The sequence below is a fragment of the Labeo rohita genome, chromosome 19 (assembly GCF_022985175.1).
Source record: "Labeo rohita strain BAU-BD-2019 chromosome 19, IGBB_LRoh.1.0, whole genome shotgun sequence".
Lineage (NCBI taxonomy): Eukaryota > Metazoa > Chordata > Actinopteri > Cypriniformes > Cyprinidae > Labeo > Labeo rohita.
In genome coordinates this window covers 7,330,483-7,356,163 of record NC_066887.1, presented here as the reverse complement: position 1 = coordinate 7,356,163, position 25,681 = coordinate 7,330,483, and the positions used below count along the sequence as shown (strand labels likewise).

Here is a 25,681-nt window from a genome sequence, read left to right as displayed (position 1 = left end):
ACACTCACTCTTCAACCGCATGACAGCGCTGATAACTATAGACGAAGACAATTGCCAGGTATCGCACCGGAGATGAACAAAGTGCAGTGTGTGTGAGGAGTTGAGCTGTGACCTATATTCAGCACCGCTCTGTGAAGAGGCCCACTCTTACTGTACCGCCCAGCAGAGTGTGTTACCTCAGACAACAACACACAGACAGACAGACGGGGTGCTATAAGAGTCAGCGGGGTATTTTTATAGGGCTGGTGAGGCAGACGGAGTCACCTTACATAGACTATAGCTCAGAACTCAGCCTCACGTACACCAGGAGCCGAGGGCCTGGGAACAAGCCCTCTCACACAACAGACACTCTCACCGATACCCACCCACAGTCACAGTTCTCTCTTTCCTTTGCCACAAGTAATCTCTCAAATACAAGAACCACACAACTCTGCTCCATATTTCTGACACACTTTTTACATTGGTAATCTACTTTTTTGCAAAACGCCAACCAAAATGAAACCTCACAAGGGACTAGTGTTAATTTTGTCAGCCATTTTAAGTCTTAAGGTTATTGCATACTGCCTCCGAAACTTTCATCCGTCATAAAAAAAGTTCATATCGGGCTTGATTTTTTGCGTTTTCAGCATCTGTGGAAAGCATTTTGAGAGGTGTTTTGACAGTTCAGAGTTACCGTACAAACGAACGCCAAAATCCAGAATTGCGTCATCCACTTCCACCATTTGTGACGAATTTTTTTAAAAAACGACAAATCCGAAAAAACGCATACGAAAATTTCGAACTCAGTGTGCAATGACCTTTAGTATTTTAAATTAGTATTAATTTTAGTCCTGTATCAAATTTACTTTTTAGTTATCATATTTAGCCAAACTTGTCCTGTTTTTGTTCAGTCAAGTTTTAGTCGACTAAATGTCTGGGCATTTTTGTCTAGTTTTAGTCAATGAAAACTTGTGCAAAAGTTTAAAAAAATGTAAAAAAAATAAATAAATGCATAAATAAATATATAAATATACATACATAAATAAATATATAAATATACATACATACATATCTTATCTCACATTTCTGACTTTGCAATTGCGAGATGTGACTTTTTGTTTCAGACTTGATACAAACTATTTTTTTTTCAGAATTGACAGTCAGAATAGCGAGATATAAACTCACAATTCTAACATTTTTTCTTCAGAACTGCATGATATAAACTTGTAATTTAAAGTTATAAAGTCAGAATTGTGAGACATAAACTTGCATTTCTGAGAAATAACGTTGCAACTCTGAGAAATAAAGTCAGAATTGCGAGATAGAATTGTGAGCTTATGACTTTTTTTCTCAGAATTGCAAGTTTCTCTCACAATTGTGAATTTTTCTCAGGATTTCCAGTTTATATCTCACAACTCCAACTTTGTAATGCACAATAGAGTCAGAAAGAGTCAGAACTGAGATATAAACTCGCATTTGTGAGAAAAAGACAGAATTGTGAGTTTAAATGTCTCAGTTCTGACTTTATAACTCACAATTGCAAGTTTATATGGCATAATTCTGAGAAAGGGCTGTGAGATAAAAAGTTGCAATACCCTTTTATTTATTTAGGCGGAATCAGGCTTCCATAATTATAGGCTATTCAATATATAAATAAATATAAAATATGAAAATGTTTCCTTTTAACAGAGACGCTCTGATCTGGGATTTGAACTCTGGAAATATCTGGCAACCGCACACATGAAAGCTCTTGTAGTAGAGGCATGCACAGCAAGCTACAATAATTGTCTCCTTTTTGAAGTAAAGATATCAAGAGATTCTGGGATAGTTTTTATTTTGTAAAACACATTTTAGTCTTGTCTTTTATTGTCAACGATATTGCATAATGACAGTCACAATTATTGTTTATTGACCGTATTGTCATCTCGTCATCATCTTGTTTTAGTTAAATTAACACTACAAGGGGCTGAATTTAAACGCTCTTCATGGGGAGCCGGCAGGTTGTGTGAAAAGTGATCTTCACCTGAACCACACCCAAAAGTAATTCCATTTCACAGTTGATTCATTGACGCATTGAATGCTGTGTTTTAAAACAAAATGTGTAAAATGAAAAGTCTCTGCAGACAAATGTACAGAAGAAAAACATGCATACACTACTAAGACTAATTTTGTCCAAAATGGGATCTCAAAGCACTATAATTTAGCTTCAAGTCAGGAGCACGCCTATGATGTCTAAAATACTGCCTAAGCAGGCAGCTCACTAGAGTTTGTAACAGATCTACACTGTTTTGTACCTTTAAATCTGTCTAAGGAACAAAATAGGCACTCTTACTAGGAGCTTAGCAAGTCATAGCTCTGAAATGAAGCTCAGATCTGTGATGCAGAGCACAGCACAGAGACGCATCCATCAACTACTGTAGAGCCAACCTCGGCAGCATTAAAACCCAAAACACATCACATATTAAGCCTTTCTCCCTTTCTTTCCCAGCAGTGTGGCTCAGTGTACAGGCAAACATAGTCATCACGCTTGATATTCCGGCACGTTCTCTGGCAGCTCAGCGGTGAGCCCTCTATGCTCTCTCTAAACACTTCATTACCTGAGGAAATGACACATCTGCCAGTCTGACTGGATGAATATAGTGAATGAAACAAGTTTGACACATAATACTGCCAATTCGGAAAGGAAACAATAATGTTAACTAAGCTTTATGACTGCCATTATCAAAGGACTTGGTGCATCTATCACATTCCTTACCTTGTATATACATTTGTGCTGGTCACTGAGAACACCTTCATCTTCTGCCTCCTCATCTGCCTCATCACTGTCCACTTTTTCCCCTTTCTTTTCCTGAGCAAACAGTCTGCGGCGGCCGGCCTGCCGCTGGGTGTCTGGCTCTTTGTTGTGATTGCGGAAGCCATTGCGGTGGTTGAGGCCGGTGAGCCCATTCTTGGGTTCGTAACGGGGAAGAGCCAGAGACCGCTGGCCGCTATCCGAGTGGCCCTCCAGGGGTCCCCGCTTGCGTTCCAGAGCTTCCTTTTCTGCCAGTACCTCCTGCTCCAGTTGCCGGTGCTCTTCGGGAGAGAGCAGGTCATAAGAGAGCAGGTACTGAAGGTAGGCCTCCTGGAGCTTTGCCAGGCGGTCCTGTGCTGATTTGGGAATGCGAAGCAGGTCAGCCAACCGACTCCATTTTTTCAGGTCCATCACCTGCTGCATTCCACCCATGTCACAGACCAGCTCGGAAAAACGAGCCAGATCTACTTCACAGCCACCTGAAGGGGCGACAATGAGAGGGAAGAGATGATGGTGAATGTTTAATGTACTGTACATTAGGAAAGTATATTAACAGTTAATGTATTGTTTCCGAACATAACTCAACTAAACCACTGCAACTATGACACACTGCACCATCTGCTGCCAAATGAGTATTGACAGCTCCAGAATTAAAATTCATTACATTTCACAGCTCATTAATTCTTTAAATATGTTAGCAGAGAAACGTCGTGGCATCTTTATTTGTCTTTTGAAACATAACGATTGGAGAAAGTGAGCTAAGGAACTGAGGGAGAGTGAGCACCAACAAAGGTCAATGACCAAGAGTTTAAAACTCTCGTAGGAATTACTACAGCATACCGGCGGCATTTAAGCAGGCTCAATAAACATTTATTTCAACAGTATATTCTGACTGGACCCTCAAACAGCACACAGGATTCTGAAGTAAAGCAGTGGTGCAGGGCTGTTTTAAAACCTTGTAAACTCGTAACTGCGCTGGACAAGGTCTGGAAAAATGGGCAATTGGATCGACATATGGTTTCACAACTCCTGACAAACGAGAGTTGACAACATATGTTGAGAATTGACCATGAGGCTGTTTACTGGTTGGTTTACATACAAATGATGATAATGAGTTACATGGGGCAACTTTGGGCAATGCTGCCATCAGCAGGCAACCAGGTGAGACACAGGGCCAAAGGCCAAACTAATGTGTCCAGATAGAAATTTGTTGCCTATTTTCAATGGGAAAGGGTCCATGAAACATCGCTCAAAAAGTTGCCCCGTGTATCATCACCTTGTGTCTTACCTGGTTGCAAAATTGCTCACAAAGTTGTCCCAAGTATCAGTCGTGGACCCTGTGTCTTACCTGCTTGCCCGTTGATGGTAACATTCCCAAGCAACACTGCTCAAAAAGTTGCCCTGTTTATCATCATCTTTATGAGACCAGAAATTGGCAACGGTGCTCCTGGAGGGCCACTGTTTTAGTTTCAACCATATGAAACCCACACCAGTCTAAAATTTGTCCTAGGAAGTTCTCTTGGTTAGATTGTTCAGGTAGGTTTGATTTGAGATGGAACTAAAATCTGCAGTGCATTGATCCCTCCAGAAGCAGAGTTGCCCATCTCTGCCCTTGCCCCTATAAAAGGGTTCCTCAAATCCAACCCTGGAGGGTCAAAGTCCTGCAGAGTTTAGCTCTAATCCAAAACAAAAATACTGGAGCAAGCTCCAGCAAGGTCTTCAGAGTTAATTACAATTACAGGTTGCTAAACTCTGCAGGGCAGTGGACTTCTAGGTCCCAATTTAAGGAACATTTCCATATACCAACAAAAGCAGTTGTAATCAGAATTTTAAGTAGACTCACCTATAAGAGGTGGCTCGTCCATTGAGATGCCCTGAGATTTGAGGTGCTTCTTAATGCAGGCCAGTTTCTGAACATTGGGGCCCCAGCGCCGACCCAGCTTGTGGATCCGCTGAACCTGTGTCACAAAACGCATATCGTCGTTGAGTTTGCACTCTGGCCTCCAGTCAGGAGGCGGCAACACTCTGCACAGTCCAGACGACTCGGCCCGTTCCCGAACTGAGTCAAGGTACACCAAAGGGTCCTGAAACTCCCTAGAGCTGGGCTTGAAAATGGGCACCTCCCCAAGGGCCGCCCACCCTGGCCTTCTCCTCTCCCGCTCCCTGTCTCTGTCCGGCCGTGGTGGAGGCGTGTGTGTGGGCTCTGCTGGTTTGAAGGTTTTGCTGGCTGAGGTAGTGGATGTGGTCCGGTTGAGGGCGGGGTTAGTTTGGGCCCTCTGCTGTGCTTGTCTGATGAACATCAGCTTGCCAGCAGAAGCGCGTTTAGGCCGCTGACGTGCTGGCTCGGGGGTTGCGGGGTTCTGGGGCATGGATGGGGAGGCGGGAGCAGCAGGGGGCGACGGAGGAGGGGCAGAACCCATTTTCTGAGTAGGGGAGGCAGCCATTTCAGTGATACTATGTGCAATAGTGACTGTGTTGGGGGACTTGAACTGACCCAGGGCTTTCTTGCTGCGAGTTTCCAGTGGGCTAGTTTGCAGTTTAGCTTTCTTAACCTCAGTAACAGGCGGCTTAGTTTTAACCTCGTCACTCTCAGTTCCAGCTCCAAGAATCGTAATGGCATCACTTCTACGTTTTGAGTTCCGCAGTCCCTGCCGCACTTGCCGGCCGTCTTCCACCTCTTCCCTGGCACTGTGGCGTCCATTTAGCCTGCCATTAGGCCGGCCCCCGTTAGTCATCTTATGCACCCCGTTCGATAATAGCACCTGTTTGCGGGTTTTTGCATTGATACTTTGGGCTTTTCCTGAGTGAGAGAGCTGGGGCCGGCCATGGCCGTTGCTGGTTGGATGATGGGAATGATGGTGGTGGTTGTTGCTGTAAGCACGGAGACCAGCAGAAGCGGCGTGCTTGCTGTGGTTGAGTTTGGCTTTCTTAACCAGTTCTCGTTTTGCTTTGGTGTAAGTGACGTGGCCCTTGGTCACGGTGGCTGTGTACTTCACAGTTTTGGACGGTAGACGGAAGTCTTTCGACTTTTTGGCACCGGCCGTATGCGATGATGCCCGTGTGAGTCCATTTACTTTCGAGACCTAAAGTGAACAGAAGATATCATCATGTTACATAAAGTGGATCATCTAAGAGAATTCTCAAACAGTCCCCTCAATCCTGACTGTGAAGAATAAGCTCCTAATGTCTATTTGCATACTGACTCACAGTGCATGTCTCGGCTCACACAATAACACAGACCACAACAGAGCTCCAAAAACCCCAAACCAGAGAAACAGCAGGGAAGAAAGAGGGAGGGGAAGTGCACTAGATAGAGGGAGAAAAAACAGTGAAATGTTTTATTCGGTGCCAACAGCTGCAAAAAATCCTTAGAAGTAAAGTTTAATCATAAAATCCCATTCAAGCACCAATTCATAGTCGGCTTTATACACTAAAGTTCTTCAAATTTGGCTTTAATGCCCCAAATAAAAGAAGTTGTGCTTTCAGCTGATCTGAGGCCCCCAGTATACCTCGCAGCAGAGCAGATGCAGCTTGGGTTACGCCCGGCCTCTCATTGTTTAACAGCCGCCATGGGAATTAGACTATGCCAGGCTACAAACATAGTCAGCCTCAACTTCTCTCTTCACATTGTTTTCTTTGGCTCCGTTTTTCTGGCAAGACAGAAAGGATTTGATTTCCTATGTGTGTGTTCTCACAGAGCCAAGAAAAGAAGATGCAGCCGGAGGGCTTTAGTGGGCTAAAACTCCAGGTGAAATAAACACGATGTGCTTCCTGACAGCAGAGGACTCTCACTGAAAGGGAAGAATGAGTCCCTTTAATGATGCAGTCAGGTATGCAAACTTTTGTTTGCTCATTTGTGGTGAGGAGTATGTAATAGTATTAGGGCTGCACGAATAATTGAAGGCGACTGTCATGCACATTTTTTCAGTAAAGCTGGTTGTGTAATCAGTAGTAAATCTCCAGCACGTGCTTTCAGATGGAGCAGCATTTACTACACAGAATCGTAGTTCACTAACAAGCTACGCTATATTGTGTTCATTATCGCAGACGATTTAATCACGCTATTTTGAAATCAAAAGAAATCATTGGCGATTGAACTATACTCAGTGTAGTAAATGCTGCTACATCTGAAAGTATGTGAAAATACCACATTTAATAACGTTTTTACTCAAAACTCACTTCATAACGTCAATTAAGTGTCTAAAATAAATACTTCTGTGAGATGATATGGCTTCTTACGCAGAATAAGGCATGCAACATATTTTTATAGTATTCTTAAAACAGTGATAAAGGCCTTGCATCATCATATACTGTATTATAAGGAAAATTATAATAATAAGATCTCAGATAAACCATATATTGTTGTAGTCATGTGTTTATTAGGTCACATTGAATCAATGAAAGCACTTCAATTTTATGTTTATTCAGTCGCAGCGATCATGATTTCCTGGGTGTCTTTTTCAGGAGTATTTGGAGTTTCTGTGCGAGAGCACCCTCTGGCCTTCGAGAGATTTACTGCTGATCACAGAACCGTGCTTCACTAACAAGATGCGCATGACAATTGCAGCTTTTGCTTAATCGTGATTGTGATTTCATTTCGATTTATTGTGCAGCCCTAAATAGTATACATGGCAACCAACAATATCAATAGGCCTACGCTTGGTTCCTAATGAATTTCTACTAAAGAAAAAGGCATTTGAAGAGTTCTAATTGCAGAGTTTTTCCACCAAACAAAAAAAAACAAAGATATGCACAATTAAAAATAGTGCTTTGGTCAAAATGTGAATTTTCACACCTGATATTAAGTAATTGTTTTAATTGTGCTATTTTGATTTTTGTGTGAAGCCTTTTGCAATGAATTAATGCTCTGTGAATTGGCCTTTACATGTGCCACACCCACTCCCATCCCTCCCTCTTTAAAGTCTCCGGACGCATTTAAATAACACCGTCCAGACTGCGGTGATCCCTGGGCCAGAGGTTCGCTGACAGACAGACGAGGAGATTGCCGAGAATTTTTGAAGTAAGACATCGGCTGTATTGTATTCCTATCAGGTGCAGCCAAACAACAAAGAGAGGCTATTAAAAGATAAGGGGGACTGAAATGTGACCTCCTTCATCAATCGCTTCCCCTTGTCGACGCTCGAAAAAGAGAAAAAAAAAAAAAAAAAAAAAAACGGCGGGAGGGATAGGGGGTGAATATAAAAGAAAGCGACAGACTCCAGCCCCAGAGGCAGGCATGATGGATGCTCTCTGCAGGTAGAGTAAGCAAATGTAGCATGATGTCAGCTGCGGCCATGTCTATGTAGACCCCCGTCATCCCACCCGCCCCCTTTTGAAATAACACGTCAGTGCGCTACAGCACGCCCCATCCCATCTGCAGGGCTCTGAGAGCGCAGAATGTGATTGTAATGATAATCCCACTCAGCATAACGCGCTGGATGCTGAGTAGGGCTTGCGAGGCGAGCACGCTGCAGAAATTCAACATTTGGCTCTGTGTAAGGAGCGCTGCGACCACTAGAGGGCTCACTGATCCCAGAACACTGCCCGAGGGTTCAGATGAGCCCTGCCGCACGCTGCCAGCTATTATTTAGACTGCCTGAAAAGGTGGAAAAGAGAGAGAAACCACGTAGGCGAGAGAACACAGGTCACTGGACTGTCCCCAGTGGGCAACCCTCTTGAAACCAGGGGAAATGGAGAGCAGGCTGGGGGAAACAAGGAAGGAAGCACGGAAAGAGAATGGAAGGAAGGATGGAATGGTTAAAAGCCGACTGGCCAAAGACGTGCGATTAAATCGGCTTAACAGCCAGGAACAAAAACAAGAGAACACACACAGACAGAGGCCAGGCCAGCTCTCTGAAGTGGATCTTGGTCGCACGTGAGCGCTAGGGAGGACAGATGACATCATGTGTTGCTATAGGCCAGCTGCAGCATAGCAGAAGATTTAACTGAGAACATCTGCAGAGCTGCCACACACACACACACACACACACAGTACATGTCTATGTATGTCTTAAACCAGTGCTCTCTAACTAGCTCAAATTAGAAGTGCAAATTACTTAAATAAATAAAAATAAAAAATAAAAAATAAAAAACGAAAAAGGAAGAAAAAACTAAAAACAGAAAATTAAATTAAATTAAATTAAATTAAATTAATAATACTTGTAAATCATTGTTTGGATTTACATTCTATGGATTTACTTTTTTTTTTTTTTAAGGGGGAAATTGGGGATCAATTCATTTTCTCTTTGGAAACAAACACAGCCAAGCACCCATTCATTAAACGAACAAAAAAACTTCAAAGACAAAGAAAAAATATCAAAAAGACTCATTAATAACTGCCATGGATACAATGAAACAAATAAATAGACTAACTCGGGATAACAATTAACATACAGTCCAATAATAATCCTGCTGAACCTGATCCTGCACCTGCTGTGAGCAGCATGAGATCTCTCCTCTTCCCAGATCAAGTTATTCTATGCAAACGCTCATAAAAAATAAATAAAATGAAAGTCCAATTAAACAATGAAGTATAAACCCTTGTTCAGCTCATGTGTAATGGGTCATGTTCACGCCAGAGCTCTTAAACACATGAACACCCTTCAGAAAATTAGCTTTTAGAGAGAGAGAGACAGGGAGGTCAACAGCCATCTAAAAGATTCTCACAGTATTGTGGATTATGCAGCATCTATCAGCGCTGTTTATTGTTTTAAGTAGAGCAGATAAGTGGAAATGTGTTTGGTGTCTGTCAGCATAATAACAGGCTGCATCTGACTCGAGGGTTTAACGTTGGGTCAGTCATTGCGGTTAAACAGTTAAACCGCCACTTACAGGTGGCACTGTTAAATGCTGATTCATCAGAATGATTAAAACAGTTCTCAAGCTAAGCCCACACTTCTTATTTCGTAAAAAAAAAGTCTTAGCAAATTGTACAAGATGATTTGTACAATTTGTACAAGAGCATTTTAAAAACATCTTTTGTATTTTACACAAAGAAAAAGTCATACAGGTTTGGAACGGCATGAGGGTGAGTAATTGCATTTTTTTTTCTTTTGAGTGAACTATGCCTTTCATCTCAGATTTTTTATTTTTTTTTGGAGTTCATCTTTGCTTCAGTCTACATTTCACATAATATAAAGTACAAGAAGCTGCATGATTTCTATAGATGTCTAACTCGTACAACCCCAAGGCTGAGAATCTCAAGATTAGAGTGTCGATGGCATAAAAAAGAGAAAAAGAAAAAGAAACTGAGAGGCTGATGAGTCGAGGTGATCTGTCTTTCCCTGCTCTCAGAGCTTCATTGTTCACTTAATTAATCAGTTTCGTGGCACTCAAAGACGACAGGCTCGTTAGTACCAGAAACGGTGGTGGTCTGATTGTCTGTAAGCCACATCAGGATGGATGTTCCCTCCTAACTAGCAAATCTAGTAGAAGTGTGCAAAACGGCTTTATGTAGCCAGTCGCCGTACTCTATGGCCTACTTTCCTTTGCATATACTGACACAGAGATGGATATGAAGGGTTGTACCTGCTTGCGGAGTTCCTCTGCGGCTCGTCTGTAGTTATGGCCGTTGGTGTTGTGGCTCTTGGCCGTGGCCGCAGTGTGCTTATGGGAGATCTCACTGGATGAGTCACACCCCTCGCTGCGATCTCTCCCCACAGACGACTCTCTGCCTCTGGATCTGGGAGCGAGCTCTTTGTCCTTGTGTACCTTAAGGCCATTCAACACTGGTTGAAAAGAAAATACAGCGTTATTGAAATGCACAACAATATTCTTAATTGCAAAGATCAAAATATTGTTAGTTGCATTGTTAGTAACATTTTGCATTCAATTCTTGTATCCTATATAGCATGTTTCAGAACATTTTTTTTTATAATCCTATTTGCAGATTTTTAGTGTGGAAGCATAGCGTGTTTTGGCATGATACTGTGCACGTTTCCCTGCACTATGCAAGAGGTTTATGACTGTTATAGAATACATTGTCAAAACAATTTTGACAAGACTGCTGTTCTGCCTTACTTCATACTTACTTATGTACTTTACTGTTGCCAGCACACTGTATTTGCACTTACAAGCATGCAAACTGGCATAGCCTTTGTGTCAAGTTGCTTCTAGCTACTAGTCTAAATGTATACAGTGAGATACATCATGATCATGATAACCAAAAAAAAAAAAAAAAAAAAAAAAAAAAACATATGAGAGAGTTGCTGTGTTTACAATATGCTTACTACTGCTGCACCACATGGTATATATACTGTGCACAGCATTCAATTTTTCTGCACGCATAGAATACCTGGTTGACTTACTACATTTGCAGAGCACATTTTATGTATTACAGCATGCCATGATGCAATGCACCCAAACTGATATTCTATTTCTAGTGTGAGGGACGAACCAGATGGATGTCTAAAATGTGAAACTGAGAAAGCAAAATAACCATTCGCCACTTTGATGCCATGTGGTGACAAAGTAGCATATTACTGTTGTAAAAACACCACAAAACAAAATCAACAAAACAAACAAAAAGTTAAGTAAAAACACCACAACACAAAACAAAAACACCAGAAAATAATAAATAAATAAATAAAAACACCAAAAGCCAAAAAACCCACTAAAAGCCAAAACAAAACAACACACACACAAAAAAACACAAAGTAAAACAAAAGTAAAAACACCACAAAACATCAAAAGCCAAAACAAAACACAAATTTAAGTAAACACCACAAAAACAAAACACTAAAAGCTAAAACAAAAACCATCAAAAGCCAAAACAACAAAACACCACAAAAAAAAAAAAAAAAAAAAAAAAACACCAAAAGCCAAAACAAAAACACAATTTAAGTAAAAACACCACAAAACAAAAACACCAAAAGCCAAAACAAAAAATTTAAGTAAAACACCACAAAACAAATCAACAAAACAAACAAAAAGTTAAGTAAAATCACCACACCACAAAACAAAAACACCAAAAATAAAAAATAAATAAATAAAAACACCTCAAATCACCAAAAGCCAAAACACCCACTAAAAGCCAAAACAAAACAACACAAAAAAAACACAAAGTAAAACAAAAGTAAAAAACCACAAAACACCAAAAGCCAAAACAAAACAAAAATTTAAGTAAACACCACAAAAACAAAACACTAAAAGCTAAAACAAAAACCATCCAAAGCCAAAACAACAAAACAAAAAGTTAAGTAAAAACACCACAAAACAAAAAACAAGACAAAAAAAAACAAAAAAAAAACACTGAAAGCAAAAAACAAACAAATAAATAATAATAATAATAATAATAATAATAATAATAATACACAAAATAAAAAATAAACACAACAAAGCCAAGAACACCACAAAACAAAATATCAAAAACTACACCAAAACACCACAACACAAAACAAAAACACTAAAAGCCAAAACAAAAAGTTAAGTAAAAACACAACACATTTTTTTGTTTTGTTTTGACTTTGTTTTGTTTCAAGTAAAAAACACCACAACAAAATAAAAGAACACCATAAAACAAAACATCCCAAACCCCCAAAACAAAACTCCACAAAACAAAAACACCAAAAGCTAAAACATGACAAAAACACAAAACAAAACCAAGAACACTACAAAACCAAACACACATAAAAAAAAAAAAAAAAAAAGAAAAGAAAACATCAAAACACAAAACAAAAAACACGAAAAGCCAAAACAAAACAACTTAAACCAAAACAAATCAAACTAAAAACCTTTCTCCCTCTCATCTGAGAGTTCGTTTTGAATGCATTAGTACACATACTTTCTCTAAGGATAATACTTTACAATAATACTTAATACTTTTTTCAGTGTTTTTGGACAGTGCAGTCTGTCTGTTATCAGGCCCTCTGGACGGCTCTAATTAACACATATTCAAACTGCTCTCTGTATTTATGACTGCTCACTTTAATTTTACAGTGTTTAAATATCAACAGGCAGCAGAGCGTGTCAGCGAAGGGGGAAACGGACGGGCTTTCGCGCTGTAAGGCTTGCACTTGGAACTGCTACCGACAGCTGAACTCAATAAAAGGTGTTTAATTTAGAAATGTAAACACGCCTCTGGGTTACTGAGGTTCAGCGAATGAAAGCCGAGCACTGTGGTTTCTCTCGCTCTCAGAGACACACGGAGAGAGAAAGACTGGAGCGTTGCCTGCGCTCCGTATTAAAGTGTCACATCTGACACGGGCCAGCTCAGACAACGGGCTGCATACGGGCACGGGATAGGCCGAGGACAGACAGCACAAAAGAGGTGCGGGCCATGTGATCCTGGGACTATGCGCATTTCACGTATCCAACCACCCGAGGTAGTTGATAGTCTACATACATAAAACCTCAGGCCTGTAAAGAACAAGGAGCAAATTCTTGATTCTGGGCCAATCTCGAGCAATCAAGATCGATTTGAGTTGACTTGGAATATAAACCTGAGCTTATTTGTTCAGAACAAGAATAGACAAGTAGACAAGACAGTCCAGGTGCACCTATGACATGCTACTGTCTATGGAAGATGATTTAATGCATACTGATCTTGATCTCTTATACTATGTAGGAGTGTAGTATGCAATCTGGGATTCAGACTATACGTCTCAAGGCTTCAAAGAAAAATAAACAACTGTAGGCTACACAGCCATAGACCTACAATACATATAAACACTGTATGTTTTTGTTTATATATAGATGCCAGCTTGATGTTCTGATTGCTGCTATTACTTTAACAAACTCAGTTAAACAGGTGCTTAGCTTTCACTTATTTGCTAACAGACCATTTTTGTTTGATAACATCGTGTTTCATTAACACATATGCTCCCTTATTACCTTGCTGCCCCTCTTTAAATTCACACAGCATCTATTGAGAGTATCAACAAAGTGCTCAAACTGTCTTATAAGGCTGTCTTTCCTTCGTTTGTCACGTGGGTGAGTGCAAGTGTGTGTAGCGCACAGCGACGTGTTGCCCGCCGTTACTCGGCACAGCTGTGAGCTGAATGCATAAACACCTTGTTACCGCCTTTCTTACTAAAGTGATAATTGGAGTGGAAAGATGGAAGCATCACGTTCCCCTCCAACACAACATTTCCATCTCCATACAGGATGTGGCAAGTCTTCTCTCTCTTTCTTTTCACATGAACATTGTACATTTCTTTGCATAAGACATTTACACTACGTTCAATAGTTTGGGGTCGGTAAGATTTGTAAAATGTTTTTGAGAAAAGTCTTGCATGCTCACAAAGGCTGCATTTGCTTAATCAAAAATATTGTGTTTTTATTTTTTTGTAATATTGTGAAATATTATAACACTTTAAAATAACTGTTTTATATTCAAATACGTTTTAAAACGCAATATTCCTGTGATCAAAGATAAATTTTCAGCATCATTACTCTAGTCTTCAGTGTTTCAAGATTCTTTAGAAATCATTCTAATATAAAAATCAATTGCACAGTGAGTTACAGACAAACTTTGATACATTTTTTCTTTTTCACTTTTTGTTCTTACCGAATCCGTTGATCTTGCCAGGCGGTTTGCCCTTCTTGGGTGTAGACTGGCATGACGTAGACGCCACACTTGGTGGTTTCTCTTCCTCAGTTTCCTCTTCATCATCCAGATCCTCCTCATCCTGAGAGCAGCCGAAGTAGGCCATGTTACTGGGTAATGCCGGTGAGCCTGATAGGCGAGAGAGAGACAGAAAGTGTTAAAGGAAGCCACAAGCCCAGCGCATTTACTCAGAAGTGGCCAAAGAGAATAGGACAAAGCGGCACAACTCTGTAATCTCAGTTTCTATTGCGACTGTAATCCTCTCAAAATCAGCTGCTGCTCTGGATGAGATTAGAGACTGTCGCAGCCGTAGGACGCCTGAGTACATCACACTCCTCTGTTTCTGTGTGTGCTGAGTGGAGATCTGAAGCCACGAGTGACTGTCTAACTGATGTTTCTCTTTAATAGAAACTATGCTTTAAAACACACCAGCTGACACAGCCCCACGTGAGAAGGACCACAATAAAACCACTGCTCCTGGATCAGGCAAAGCTTGAAAGCTGAAAAGTTTGGTGCAATACATGTGGTGGATAAGAAAATATATAAAACAAGGAATGGTATAAAACATTTGACCAATGACCAAACAAAACCTAAATCCAAATCAAATAAAACCAAACAAAACCACCTAACAATAACAATAACAATAATAATAATAATAATAATAATAATAATAATAATAATAATAATAATAATAATAATAATAATAACCAACCAACCAACCAACCAACCAAAACCAAACCAACAAACAGCAAGACCAAACCAAACCCGAAACCAAAGCAAACAAACCAACCAAAACGAAAATCAAACGTAAGGAAAAGAAAACCAAACCAAATAAAACAAAACAAAACCAACCAACCAAACAAACAAACTCGAAACCAACCAGCAAACAGCAAAACCAAACAAAACCAAACCAAATTAAATAAAACCAAACAAAAATCAACCAAACAAAAGCAAAACAAACCAACCAAACCACAAACAAAACCAAACAAAAATAACAAAACTAAACAAACATCATAAAACCACAAACAGCAAAACCAAACAAAATAAAACAAAAAAAGCAAACAAAGCAAACAAAACCGAAATCAAACATAAGCAAAAAAAAAAAAAAAAATCCTAAACCAAATAAAACAAACCCAACCAAACAAAAAACACAAACAGCAAAACAAAACACAAGCAAACCAAACCAAGCCAAGCCAAATAACCAAACAAAATCAACCAAACAAAACCAATCATAACAAAACAAACCAAAAAAAGAAAAAGCAAAACAAACTAAACCAAATAAAACAAAACCAACAAACAGCAAAAACCAAACCCAAAACAACTACAATCAGAACTAAACCAAATAAAACAAACAACAACAACAACAAAAAACTACCAAACAAAAACCAAACCCAAAACCAATCCAAATAAAACCAAATAAAAGAAAAGCTAAATAAACAAACAAAACTAAACAATTTTAAACAATAAACAATTTTAATTCAATTTATTTATCTATTTTGTATAATGAATTACATAATTATGGTACCAATGTGTTTGGTTGTTTTATTCTGCCACATTTCCAGCCTTCCTGTCTCTCTTTGAGTGTCTTCCTCAGACACACATCACATTACCTAGTCTTACACACTGCAGCTCCAGTAATAGCTGAATCTGCATTGGCAACATCAATATTTCTCTTCCAAACAGCGCAGGTGATGTATGTCAAATGCCTGTTGCCCATTAGCTGCCCCCTCCAGCCCTATCCGCGCTTAAACCTGCACCACTGCGCGTCTGCAATTCGTCCGCACCACACCGGGCAACAATTATCATTATCTAGTGCTGTTCTCCACCAGCCTCATGAATGAAACATGAGTGCGTCAACCACGGCCCTGCGAATGTGCTCTCATTAGCTCTCTATTAACGTGAAGCTGCGGCCGGCGTGGCTGCGGTGGTGATGTCATTGCATACATGCAGCATTTGACATGCCACATTAAAACTTATGGTCTGTGTGACAACATTTATAATGGCAGTGGAGACAGGTTGACTGTTTAGGGAACAAATAAAATGACTGAATGAAGTACAAATCTTAACGAGGTGCTATTAAATGGATGGCTGTAAAAGGGCTGAGAGACGAGAGAAGGCCAGAATTCTGCGTACTGGTGTTCACACTAGAGTAAAATGCTTTCTTGTTGTTTTAGTCTTGCTACTGTTCGCTATAATTGTAACCATTTATAATAAGGTTTCGTTTGTTAACATTAGTTAACTACATTAGTTACATTTATTATTTGTAGTAAGTTTTAATTTTAACATTTACTAATACAGTACATTATTGAAATCAAGACAGAATCGTTTTGGTAGAGTACCAAATAAATCAATCAAACAAACAACCAAACCAAATAAAACCAACCAGCAAACCGCAAACTATATCCAAATCAAATAAAACCAGACAAATCCAAACCAACCAAATCAAACTAAAACCAAACCAAATAAACCCAAACAAATCAACCAAACAAAATCAAAACAAACCAACTGAAACCAATCAAATAAAACCAAATAAAACAAAAATGAGCCAAACAAAAGCAAAACAAACCAAACCAAATAAAACTAAACAAAACAAAGCTAAATAAAAACAAACACAAACAAAACAAAGACAAACTTGAAAGCTGAAAAGTTTGGTGCAATACACATGGTGGATAAGCAAAACGAGGAATGGCATAAAATGTTTGACCAATGACCAACCCAAAACTAAAGCCAAACCAAATTAAATAACAAACAAAACCAAAGTAAACAAAACAAAACCAAATCAAACAAAAAGCAAAACTACACCAACCCTGAAACCAATCTCAATGAAACCAACCAAACAAAAGCAAAAAAAACCAAAAAAAAAAAAACAAACAAAAAAAATCCAACAAGAAGCAAAACCAAACCATACAAAACAAAACCAAATTAAACAAAAAAGAACCAACCAAAAGCAAAACAAACCAACCAGAACCAAACACACCAAAACTAAAATCAAACAAAACCAATTAAAATAAAAACCAACCAAACAAAAGCAAAACAAACCAAAAGTTACGTTATGCTAACATTTAAAACAGGACTACAGCCTGCTTTGAAACAAAGCCACCTTGATGGTTACTCCATATGGCACAAGAAAAACATACGTCAGGATCAACTTTCAGTCTTCACATAATTCAGTCACAAACAAAAGTCCAAACAAACAAACCAGGCACCTTAAGTTATTAAGAAAATGGCTGCCATTATCATTATCTCGCTTTCCCATACTGTGGGAGTAAAAGGTCATAAAGCCAATAGCTCACAGATCTGAGGGTCATCCAGGGTCATAAATGGGGGTGGGCAACCACTTGGGTGAACCCCATTTTTATCCTAACATACTCTCCAAAACAGGACACTAGTGACGCTCTAATCTGTTTCATACTCCCCCCCGAATGAGTCCCCTGTTCAGGCTCTCCCCACCATGAAGTTTACTGAGTGCCCCAGGGGATACTTGATGGGGAGTAGCCCAACTTAAACTCCCGGTCACTGGCGTCTGGGGTGCACAAACCGGATTTGATCGCAATCATGCCTTCTCCGCTCAGCTTCTTTTTTTCTGGAGCCGAATCTAAATCTGTCATCTCCCAGAGAGAAAGAAAATAAAAAACAGACCTTCTCCAAACCCCAATTATGTGTGCTCTCATATTCACAGGCTGACACAGATCATAATTAAAGATGAAGGCATCCATTACAATTGTCATTTTTAATTCAAGCACAGACATAATTACAACTGAAGTGTTCTACTTCGGAAGCTCTTCTTTTGTCCCGTTTTATAAAGCAAAGGAGGTTCAAACTGAAGCTCAAGGAGAGCCAATCAAAATCTGGCTGAGAAGCAGCCCTTTCTCTGATTGGATGGCTGGTTGCCGTGCGGACTGTTTTGATCAGACACATGGTTAGAGGGAATGAGGAAGTGTCCCTAAAGAGATAGTTTACTCGCAAATTAAAACTCTGTCATTTACTAAGCATCAGGTAATTCTTTTTTTTTTTTTTTTTTTTCCTTTTTTGTAACTTAGTTGACAATTGTTTTTCAGACACAAATAAAAAGTTAGATCACAACAAACACATATTTTTGATGCGCACACCCAAATGTCATGATAACCTAATCTAACTGACACAAAACTAAGAAATTAATTTATATTTGAGGTCATTTTCATGCTTTATATTTGAGCAACTTTACAAAATCGGACAGCTGAATACCAGGGTTGTATGTGATTATGAACATCATTTTTGAACAAATAATATGGCTTTTTCAATGTATAGTAGTGTGATTGGGAAAAATATAATTGTGTACTAGAAAATTAAGCATCAGGGTTTTATATTGATGAAATGTCACTTAAAAAGAGTAGAATTTCACAGCTGTTTCTTTTTAAAAGTGTACTGAGCCAAATTAAAAGTACAGCAATATACTTACACTAACCATATTTCAAAGACAATATAATTATGAAGTTACATATATATCTAAAGTTCAACTAACTGCATTTATATACATGTGAACTATAATACATTTTCATTTAAATGCAATTAACATGAATTTAAATGTATGAAAACATTATGTTCATTTCACACTCAAGTATAATCTTTTAAAGTGTATTATTTCTGTATATTAATACTCTAAAAAGCATGCTGAAGTGTTTACTTATTTGTTATAAAAGTGTCAAAATTTCAGTGAAGGACTGCACATAAGAAAAAAAAAGTCATACAGGTTTGAAACCGCATGAGGGTGAGTAAATGAAAAGAAATATTTCCTTTTTAGGTGATTTTTATGTCTTTTATAGATTGCCCAGGTTGATTTCTTGACCCAATGTTGTCAGGGCTCCTGTCAGGTTAACCGGTTTTCCAGCAGGTCAAGGTACATGGCATTTGAGTGCAGGGATGTTAGACAGCTAACAGCCCCCCTGCCTGGCACTACTGTATATCCTGTCTATGTGACAGCATATGGCAGTATTGAGTGCACTAGAGAGCAGCGAGAAAGGAGAATAAGAGGGGACATTAAAAACATTGTCTCTGGGCAGCGGCGGCAGCAAGAATGCGAGGGGATTATGGATTATATCTCCTCTAATTTACATTCCTGAATGTCTGCAAATCCATTAACCCAGTTTGCCCTATGCTTGAGGAGTCGCCGGGAGAATTTAATCAGCCTGCTGCCCCACCGCCAAGCCGCACACGTCAGCGCACTTAATTGAATTGAAATCAGCTATCTTTGTTCTTTCATAGCGCACAGCGCCAGCGCAACAGCTTCACGCCGACACACGTGGCTGTGGTTTGAATGCGGCTTCTGTGGCCTGAGAGGCGTAAATAAGGACTTTAGGACAGTCAACGATATCCAAGAGACGCTAGAATTGAACTAAATGCTCATGAGGACATTCAAAGGCACATAAAAATACAGTTACAGCCGGCTGTTATGTAACACGGGCAATAGAGTACGTTATTCATTTACCCATATCTCCTTACCTACTCGAGCTCACGTTATGAGGAGTGTGTATGTCAGGGTTTCAGCATGTTCAAGGAAACGGTTTAATAATACTTTTTAATAATAATTTTATATAATTTTTTTATGAACAACATAAAAGTAAACATTTTGCAAGAAAACAAATATATCCTTAAAACTTATTCAATAAAGATCTGATGGAATAAAATAGATATAATATAATATAATATAATATAATATAATATAATATAATATAATATAATATAATATAATATAATATAATGTGTGCCAGTAAATATATCCATTTTGATTTAATAGCAATATTTACCTACACACTAAAACATTTTCTCTCATGTACAGAGTTACACAGGGATTTCCGTGAACAGTAAGCAAAATCACTGGAACAATTCAATGAAATGTACAGTATGAAAAAAAATGTATTCTCAAAAATGAATCAAACTTTCCATCTATGGAGGAGAATTACAAGAAATGTCTTTTTCCGTCATTAAAGGGATAATTCACCCAAAAATTAAAAATTCCCCATGATTTAATCACCCTTAAGCCATCCTAGGTATATATGACTTTCTTTTTTCAGACGTATACAGTCAAAGGGTTTATAAAAACATGTCCTAGCTCTTCCAAGCTTTATAATGGCAGTGAATGGGTGTTGAGATTTTCAATAAAGTGAATCTATCCATCATAAAAAGTACTCTTCATGGCTCAATGGCTTGGGGGATTAATGAAGGCCTTCCAAAGCAATTCCTTTGTGAAGGTAAAATATCCATATTTAAAACTTAATATAAACCGTAATTTTCTAGCTTCCGCTTACTGTCGTATGTGTGTTCACGAGAGAGTGGCATTCCAGCAGATGACATAGGATGTAGGCGTAGAAGTGACAAAGGAAAAAGGGCAGAAAAGAGAGCAAAACTAATTACTGATCACGAATTAGAAGTACGAAATGAGGATCTGTAAAAAATGTTGGAGGATTTCGATATAAGCCAAGAGGAGAGGTTTTCTTTGCTGTTAACAAAACTTAGTGCTCGCAAGGCTAGCATATTCTCACCAAAGCTTACGCTACGCCTACATCCTATGTCATCCGCTGGAACGCCACTCCATCATGAACACACGCACAACAATTAGTGGAAGCAAAAGATAACAGTTTATAAATTTTTAAATACAGTTTGTTTTTTTGTTTTTTTACACAAATGCATCATTTCACTTCAGAAGGCCTTTATTAACCCCATGAAGCCATGTGGAGCACTTTTTATGATGGATTGATGCACTTTATTGGATTTTAAAATCTCAACACCCATTCACTGCCATTATAAAGCCTGGAGCTGCTTCAGTGTACAACCAGTCGGCGCAAGCTAGATTAAAGTGATCCTTAAATTTTAAATGTGGATATTTCTCTTACAAAAACACATTGATTCGCTACAGGAGGCCTTTATTCACCCCCCGGAGCCTTGAGAGGCACTTTTTATTATCGGTGGATGCATTTCATTGGACTTGTTTTGGACTTATGAAGAGAAACATCCATCTATGCCATTTTAAAGCTTGGAAGGATAATTTTTAATATAACTCTGACTGGATTTGGATCTGAAAGAAGGAAGGCATATACACCTAGTATGCCTTGAGGGCGAGTAAAACATGGGCTAATTTTCATTTTTGGGTGAACTATCCCTCTAAAGACGGTAGGGACTTACAGGCCATGGAGGATAATCACAGGCATGGATTTCATCTGCACAGACGTCTAGACTGTTTTAAATCTTTATGTTTGTATAGTTGATTTCACTCAGACTGCTTAAACACGCATACACACACACACGCATGCATAGAAATGCTTTGTCCATGCATTTAAACGCTCGTCAGGATTTAAAGTGGCACGCAGCATAAAAATAAAAACAGCTTACATCACAGTGTAATTCCTGCATTGTGCCTGCAGCGCATTACTGTACATTGCGTCAGAAGACACAATCCGGATGTTAAAAATAAAAATCAATTTTAAAAACTAAATAAACAGACTCCTAATTATGCTGCTGATATCTCAAAAGGCAGAACCCCCAGAGCTTATGTCTGTTTAGGACAGAAAAACTTCTTTTGAGAAAACTGTCAGAGATTTCACAGCGTTGCATTAATCACAGCCCGCGCTCTACTCAGCAGTCGCACACGGCGGTCCGGTTAAGTACTTTCTCTGTGTCAGATAAGAGCTGCGTTTTGCTGGCAGTCAGCCATAACTCAGCTATTGCAGGACTGCCCATTTGACCCTGGCTATATTTACCGAGAATCCATTGATCTGTATTTACCCATCCTATCTACCTCCACCCCTCCAAAAGATCAAGACTGTCTGCTTACGCCTGCCTCTCCTGAAGACTGGAACAGACATGCCAAAGTAAAGAGCCCTCTGGAAGATATTAAATGTCAGGGATTCTTTGAAGGATAAACCGACACATGGTGTGATGACAGCTCTCCACTTCTCATAACACCAGTGTATTGTAATGCCATTTGGGCAACATTATGCTCCACACACACACTAATATACGCACCGGCCTCAGTAGGGGAGTATCATCTATAAATAATACCACTAGGAGGCCGGTGTACAGTTAGTGAGGTGCGGTCCATCGTCTAATTGCCGCTGTGGAAAAAACAGCTAGGAGAGTCACTGAGAGTTGAGGCTGATATGTAACACCCTCAGCGCGTGGCTCTGGCCTCTACCTGACCTCACACACCAGGCCAAGTCAAGTTTCGGCCAAGTCCGAGAAGACCTGAGCTGACCCAATTGCGTACACGGGGCATAACACATCTGATACAATGAGCTAATGTTTCATATGGTACAGTCACTCACACGATCACCTGATAAAGTGATTAAAAGACTACTTTTATAGAAAGCAACAGCCATAAATTTTGGCTAATGGACGTCTTGTTTTTTGGAAAGCATGTTACAGGATATTTCTGGGCTGCTATTCTGAAGTCCTGTGGAGGAAGGAAAGTTTATACTGAAATGAGGCAGTCTAAACCGTCTCCCGCAAGGTTTAAGTATTATGTTGTAAAAGCTCCGGCCAGAGAATAAATTCAAGATCCAGCAAGCTTTCGTTTTCAGGTTTTTTTAATGGTACAAACGGAACATTCCGCTTCCACTTTTCCTACCTTTTACACATCTCGGGACATGCATGAAACGGGAGAGAAACTTTACTTTTTTGATCGTTACGTTGAAAATCTGCAGACTACACTTCTGATCCTAGTAAATGAATTTAAAGAGTCAAATAAATATTAATGTACAATAAAAAGGGCCTCACAAAGTCTACAGACAGTTAAAAGCAGACAATCGAAATCAATTGACATTTTTGCATTTTCTGCACCGGCATTTTTCTTAAATATATACATGCGTGTATATTTATATATGCATAACAAATATACACAGTACACACACATAAATAACGCAAACAAAAAGTTTTATTTTGGATGTGATTAATCGCGATTAATCGCCATTAATCGTTTGACAGCACTACTTTAAAAGTAAATATCTGCATAAAATACATCTAGACTGTGTTTCTGATTATAAAAAGCAGTAACTAATGTCATAAAATAATAAGTATGTTTTGATTTAAAGGTCAGAAGCAGAAGCCATACTGTTCGAAAGGAAGAAAAAGTCAATTTATAAATCACTTTAATGGAATTAACTTTCTGTAGATTCAGCATGAATTAGCAACGAGGCTCCATGTTACCCTGAAGACCTTAGTTTTACCTGTTCTGTGGTTAAATATTTGAGCTTCACTCTATAGAAACACTGTGTGCTGACCTTGAAAGTAGGAGGTACCCATAATCCCCTGTGAAAGGCATAGCCTGGTTCACAAGAGGTGGGTGTGTTTGTAAAAGTGTGTCCGTGACATTTCAAACTGATAACACCTCCATTATTCAACATGAAACGGCTGGTGTGATACCTCCTAGCTTTGAAAAGTCAATGTTTGTGCAGCAAGAGCACTGGAGTTCAGATGGCATGAAGGCCACCTCCACCTCTGCCGTGATACCAGACACCGGTGCTACGGTTAAGATCATTTACCTGGACACCAGGTGAGCTGGACAGAGGTGTCGGGCAAAGGCAATCCACATTATTTTTCCTGTAAGAGCAACCATTTGTAAATTTTATGGGTCTGGCTTCCAGTCATATCCAAGTTCAGCTTTTTTTAGCTGTATATCAGCTCATTTTGCTGCTTGATATTGCAAATTGGTGCGTCTTATTATATTAATGCATATCTTGATTATGAACACATTGGTTTGTAGTGCAAACAGTTTTACTGTTTAATACATATTTTTATTCTTCTTGTAATTTCCATATAGTGGGTAATGATCCGAAAGTCTCACCCAAAGGCTTACTTCTATGTTGAACAATAAGGTGGATATGAAAGGGTATTATCATTTTAGACAAATTTTAGTGTTGTTAACTAAACTAAAAGCTGGAGTTAAAATGTATAAATATGCAGAACAAAATGAACAAAAGGTGAAATAAGTAAAAATGCTGAGTTGTCTGATTTAATTATTTTCCCAAGCCTGAACTATGACTATCGCATGTGATGTTCAGGGGCAAATAAATCTAGCATTGGTGAAACTAGAATAATTAGCTGCAAAAAGCTAATTGGTTATGGCACATAACGACTCAGCTCCCTTTGTAAAACACTACACATTAAGAGTCTTGTTCAGTTTATCTGAACTGCCTGAAAACATAGGGTCTGTCCCGAGTTTGAATCCCCATCCCACACCCTATCTCTCCCGCTTCGCTTCCTGTCAATTCTGATCTGTCCTATCCTAATAAAGGTAAAAATGCCAAAAAAAACAAAAAAACAAACAAACCGTCTCATGCGCCATTAAAAATAAAAATGAATGTAAAAAAAATGGTCTAAACTATTATATATCTGGATAGTAAAGTGAGGAAGGAGAGACGGTAAAAAAAAAAAATGAAGCAATACCTCGAAGGCATATGAATGTGAGGAAGTCTTCTGTCTTGGGCTTGCGTCTGGAGAGGAATGTGATATGTGTGAGTGGCGTGGGCAGAGAGGGGTCGGCCATCTTCACCGGCGTGGTGCTGGGAGAGTTGGGTTGAGACTGAGCAAACTTCCTCTGTGCATGCAGTCTGGGCCTAAGAGTCAGACAGAGAGAGAATAGAAACAATAGATTTTAAATCATAACGGAGAGTTTATGGACACATTAGAAAAACTTTTCTCTTGAAAATCCCCACTTGGCACTGGGACTCTGATAGCGCTGCCCAGAGCAATAAATTCATCTTAACGCATTTGCTCTCGTGATGGTAAAACTCCACTCGGGGCCTTGCTGTTGCCATGACTAATTCGGTCGATCTGGAACACATTCAGACACGTTTTTGGTCCGATTAGCACACAAGAGCTGCTACTTCTGATAGTTATCCAAATGCTGATAACAGAGTTGAGGACTGGAAGAATATAGGCTACAAATTTAGAGGTCTTCACTCATTTTTAAGCTTGCTGAAGTGAAGAAACATGAGAATGGGTAAAATATACAGAAAAGTGCAATTACTCAGCCTTATGTCATTCCAAACCTCTAGGAAGAAATTGTTGAAAAAAAGATTGTTTTCTTTGCGCACAAAAGCATTCTCGTAGCTTTATAAAATTAAGGTTGAACCACTGATGTCACACTGACTACTTTAACAATGCCCTTACTACCTTTTTGGGCCTTGAACATGTCAGTTGTGTTGCTGTCTATGCAGGGTCATAAAGCTCTCAGATTTCATCAAATATATCTTAACTTGTGTTCCAAGGATGAATGAAAGTCTTACGGGTTTGGAACAACATGAGGGTGAATAATTAATGACAGAATTTTAATTTTGGTGTCAACTAACCCTTTAAAGATTTTACTGTTACATAATTGACTTAATTGTGAGATA

At 39.1% G+C, this 25,681-nt stretch overlaps 1 protein-coding gene across 1 annotated transcript in view; it reads right to left on the bottom strand.

The window, feature by feature from the left end:
* Window positions 1–25,681, bottom strand: part of jarid2b (jumonji, AT rich interactive domain 2b) — a 119,776-nt gene that overhangs the window by 9,652 nt on the left and 84,443 nt on the right. The window contains exons 4-8 of the mRNA XM_051137228.1: window positions 24,732–24,901; window positions 14,277–14,444; window positions 10,298–10,497; window positions 4,614–5,853; window positions 2,735–3,249 (exon numbers count right to left, since the gene is read on the bottom strand). Coding sequence (XP_050993185.1) covers window positions 2,735–3,249; window positions 4,614–5,853; window positions 10,298–10,497; window positions 14,277–14,444; window positions 24,732–24,901 — 2,293 coding nt within the window. The remainder of the gene's footprint in view (window positions 1–2,734; window positions 3,250–4,613; window positions 5,854–10,297; window positions 10,498–14,276; window positions 14,445–24,731; window positions 24,902–25,681) is intronic.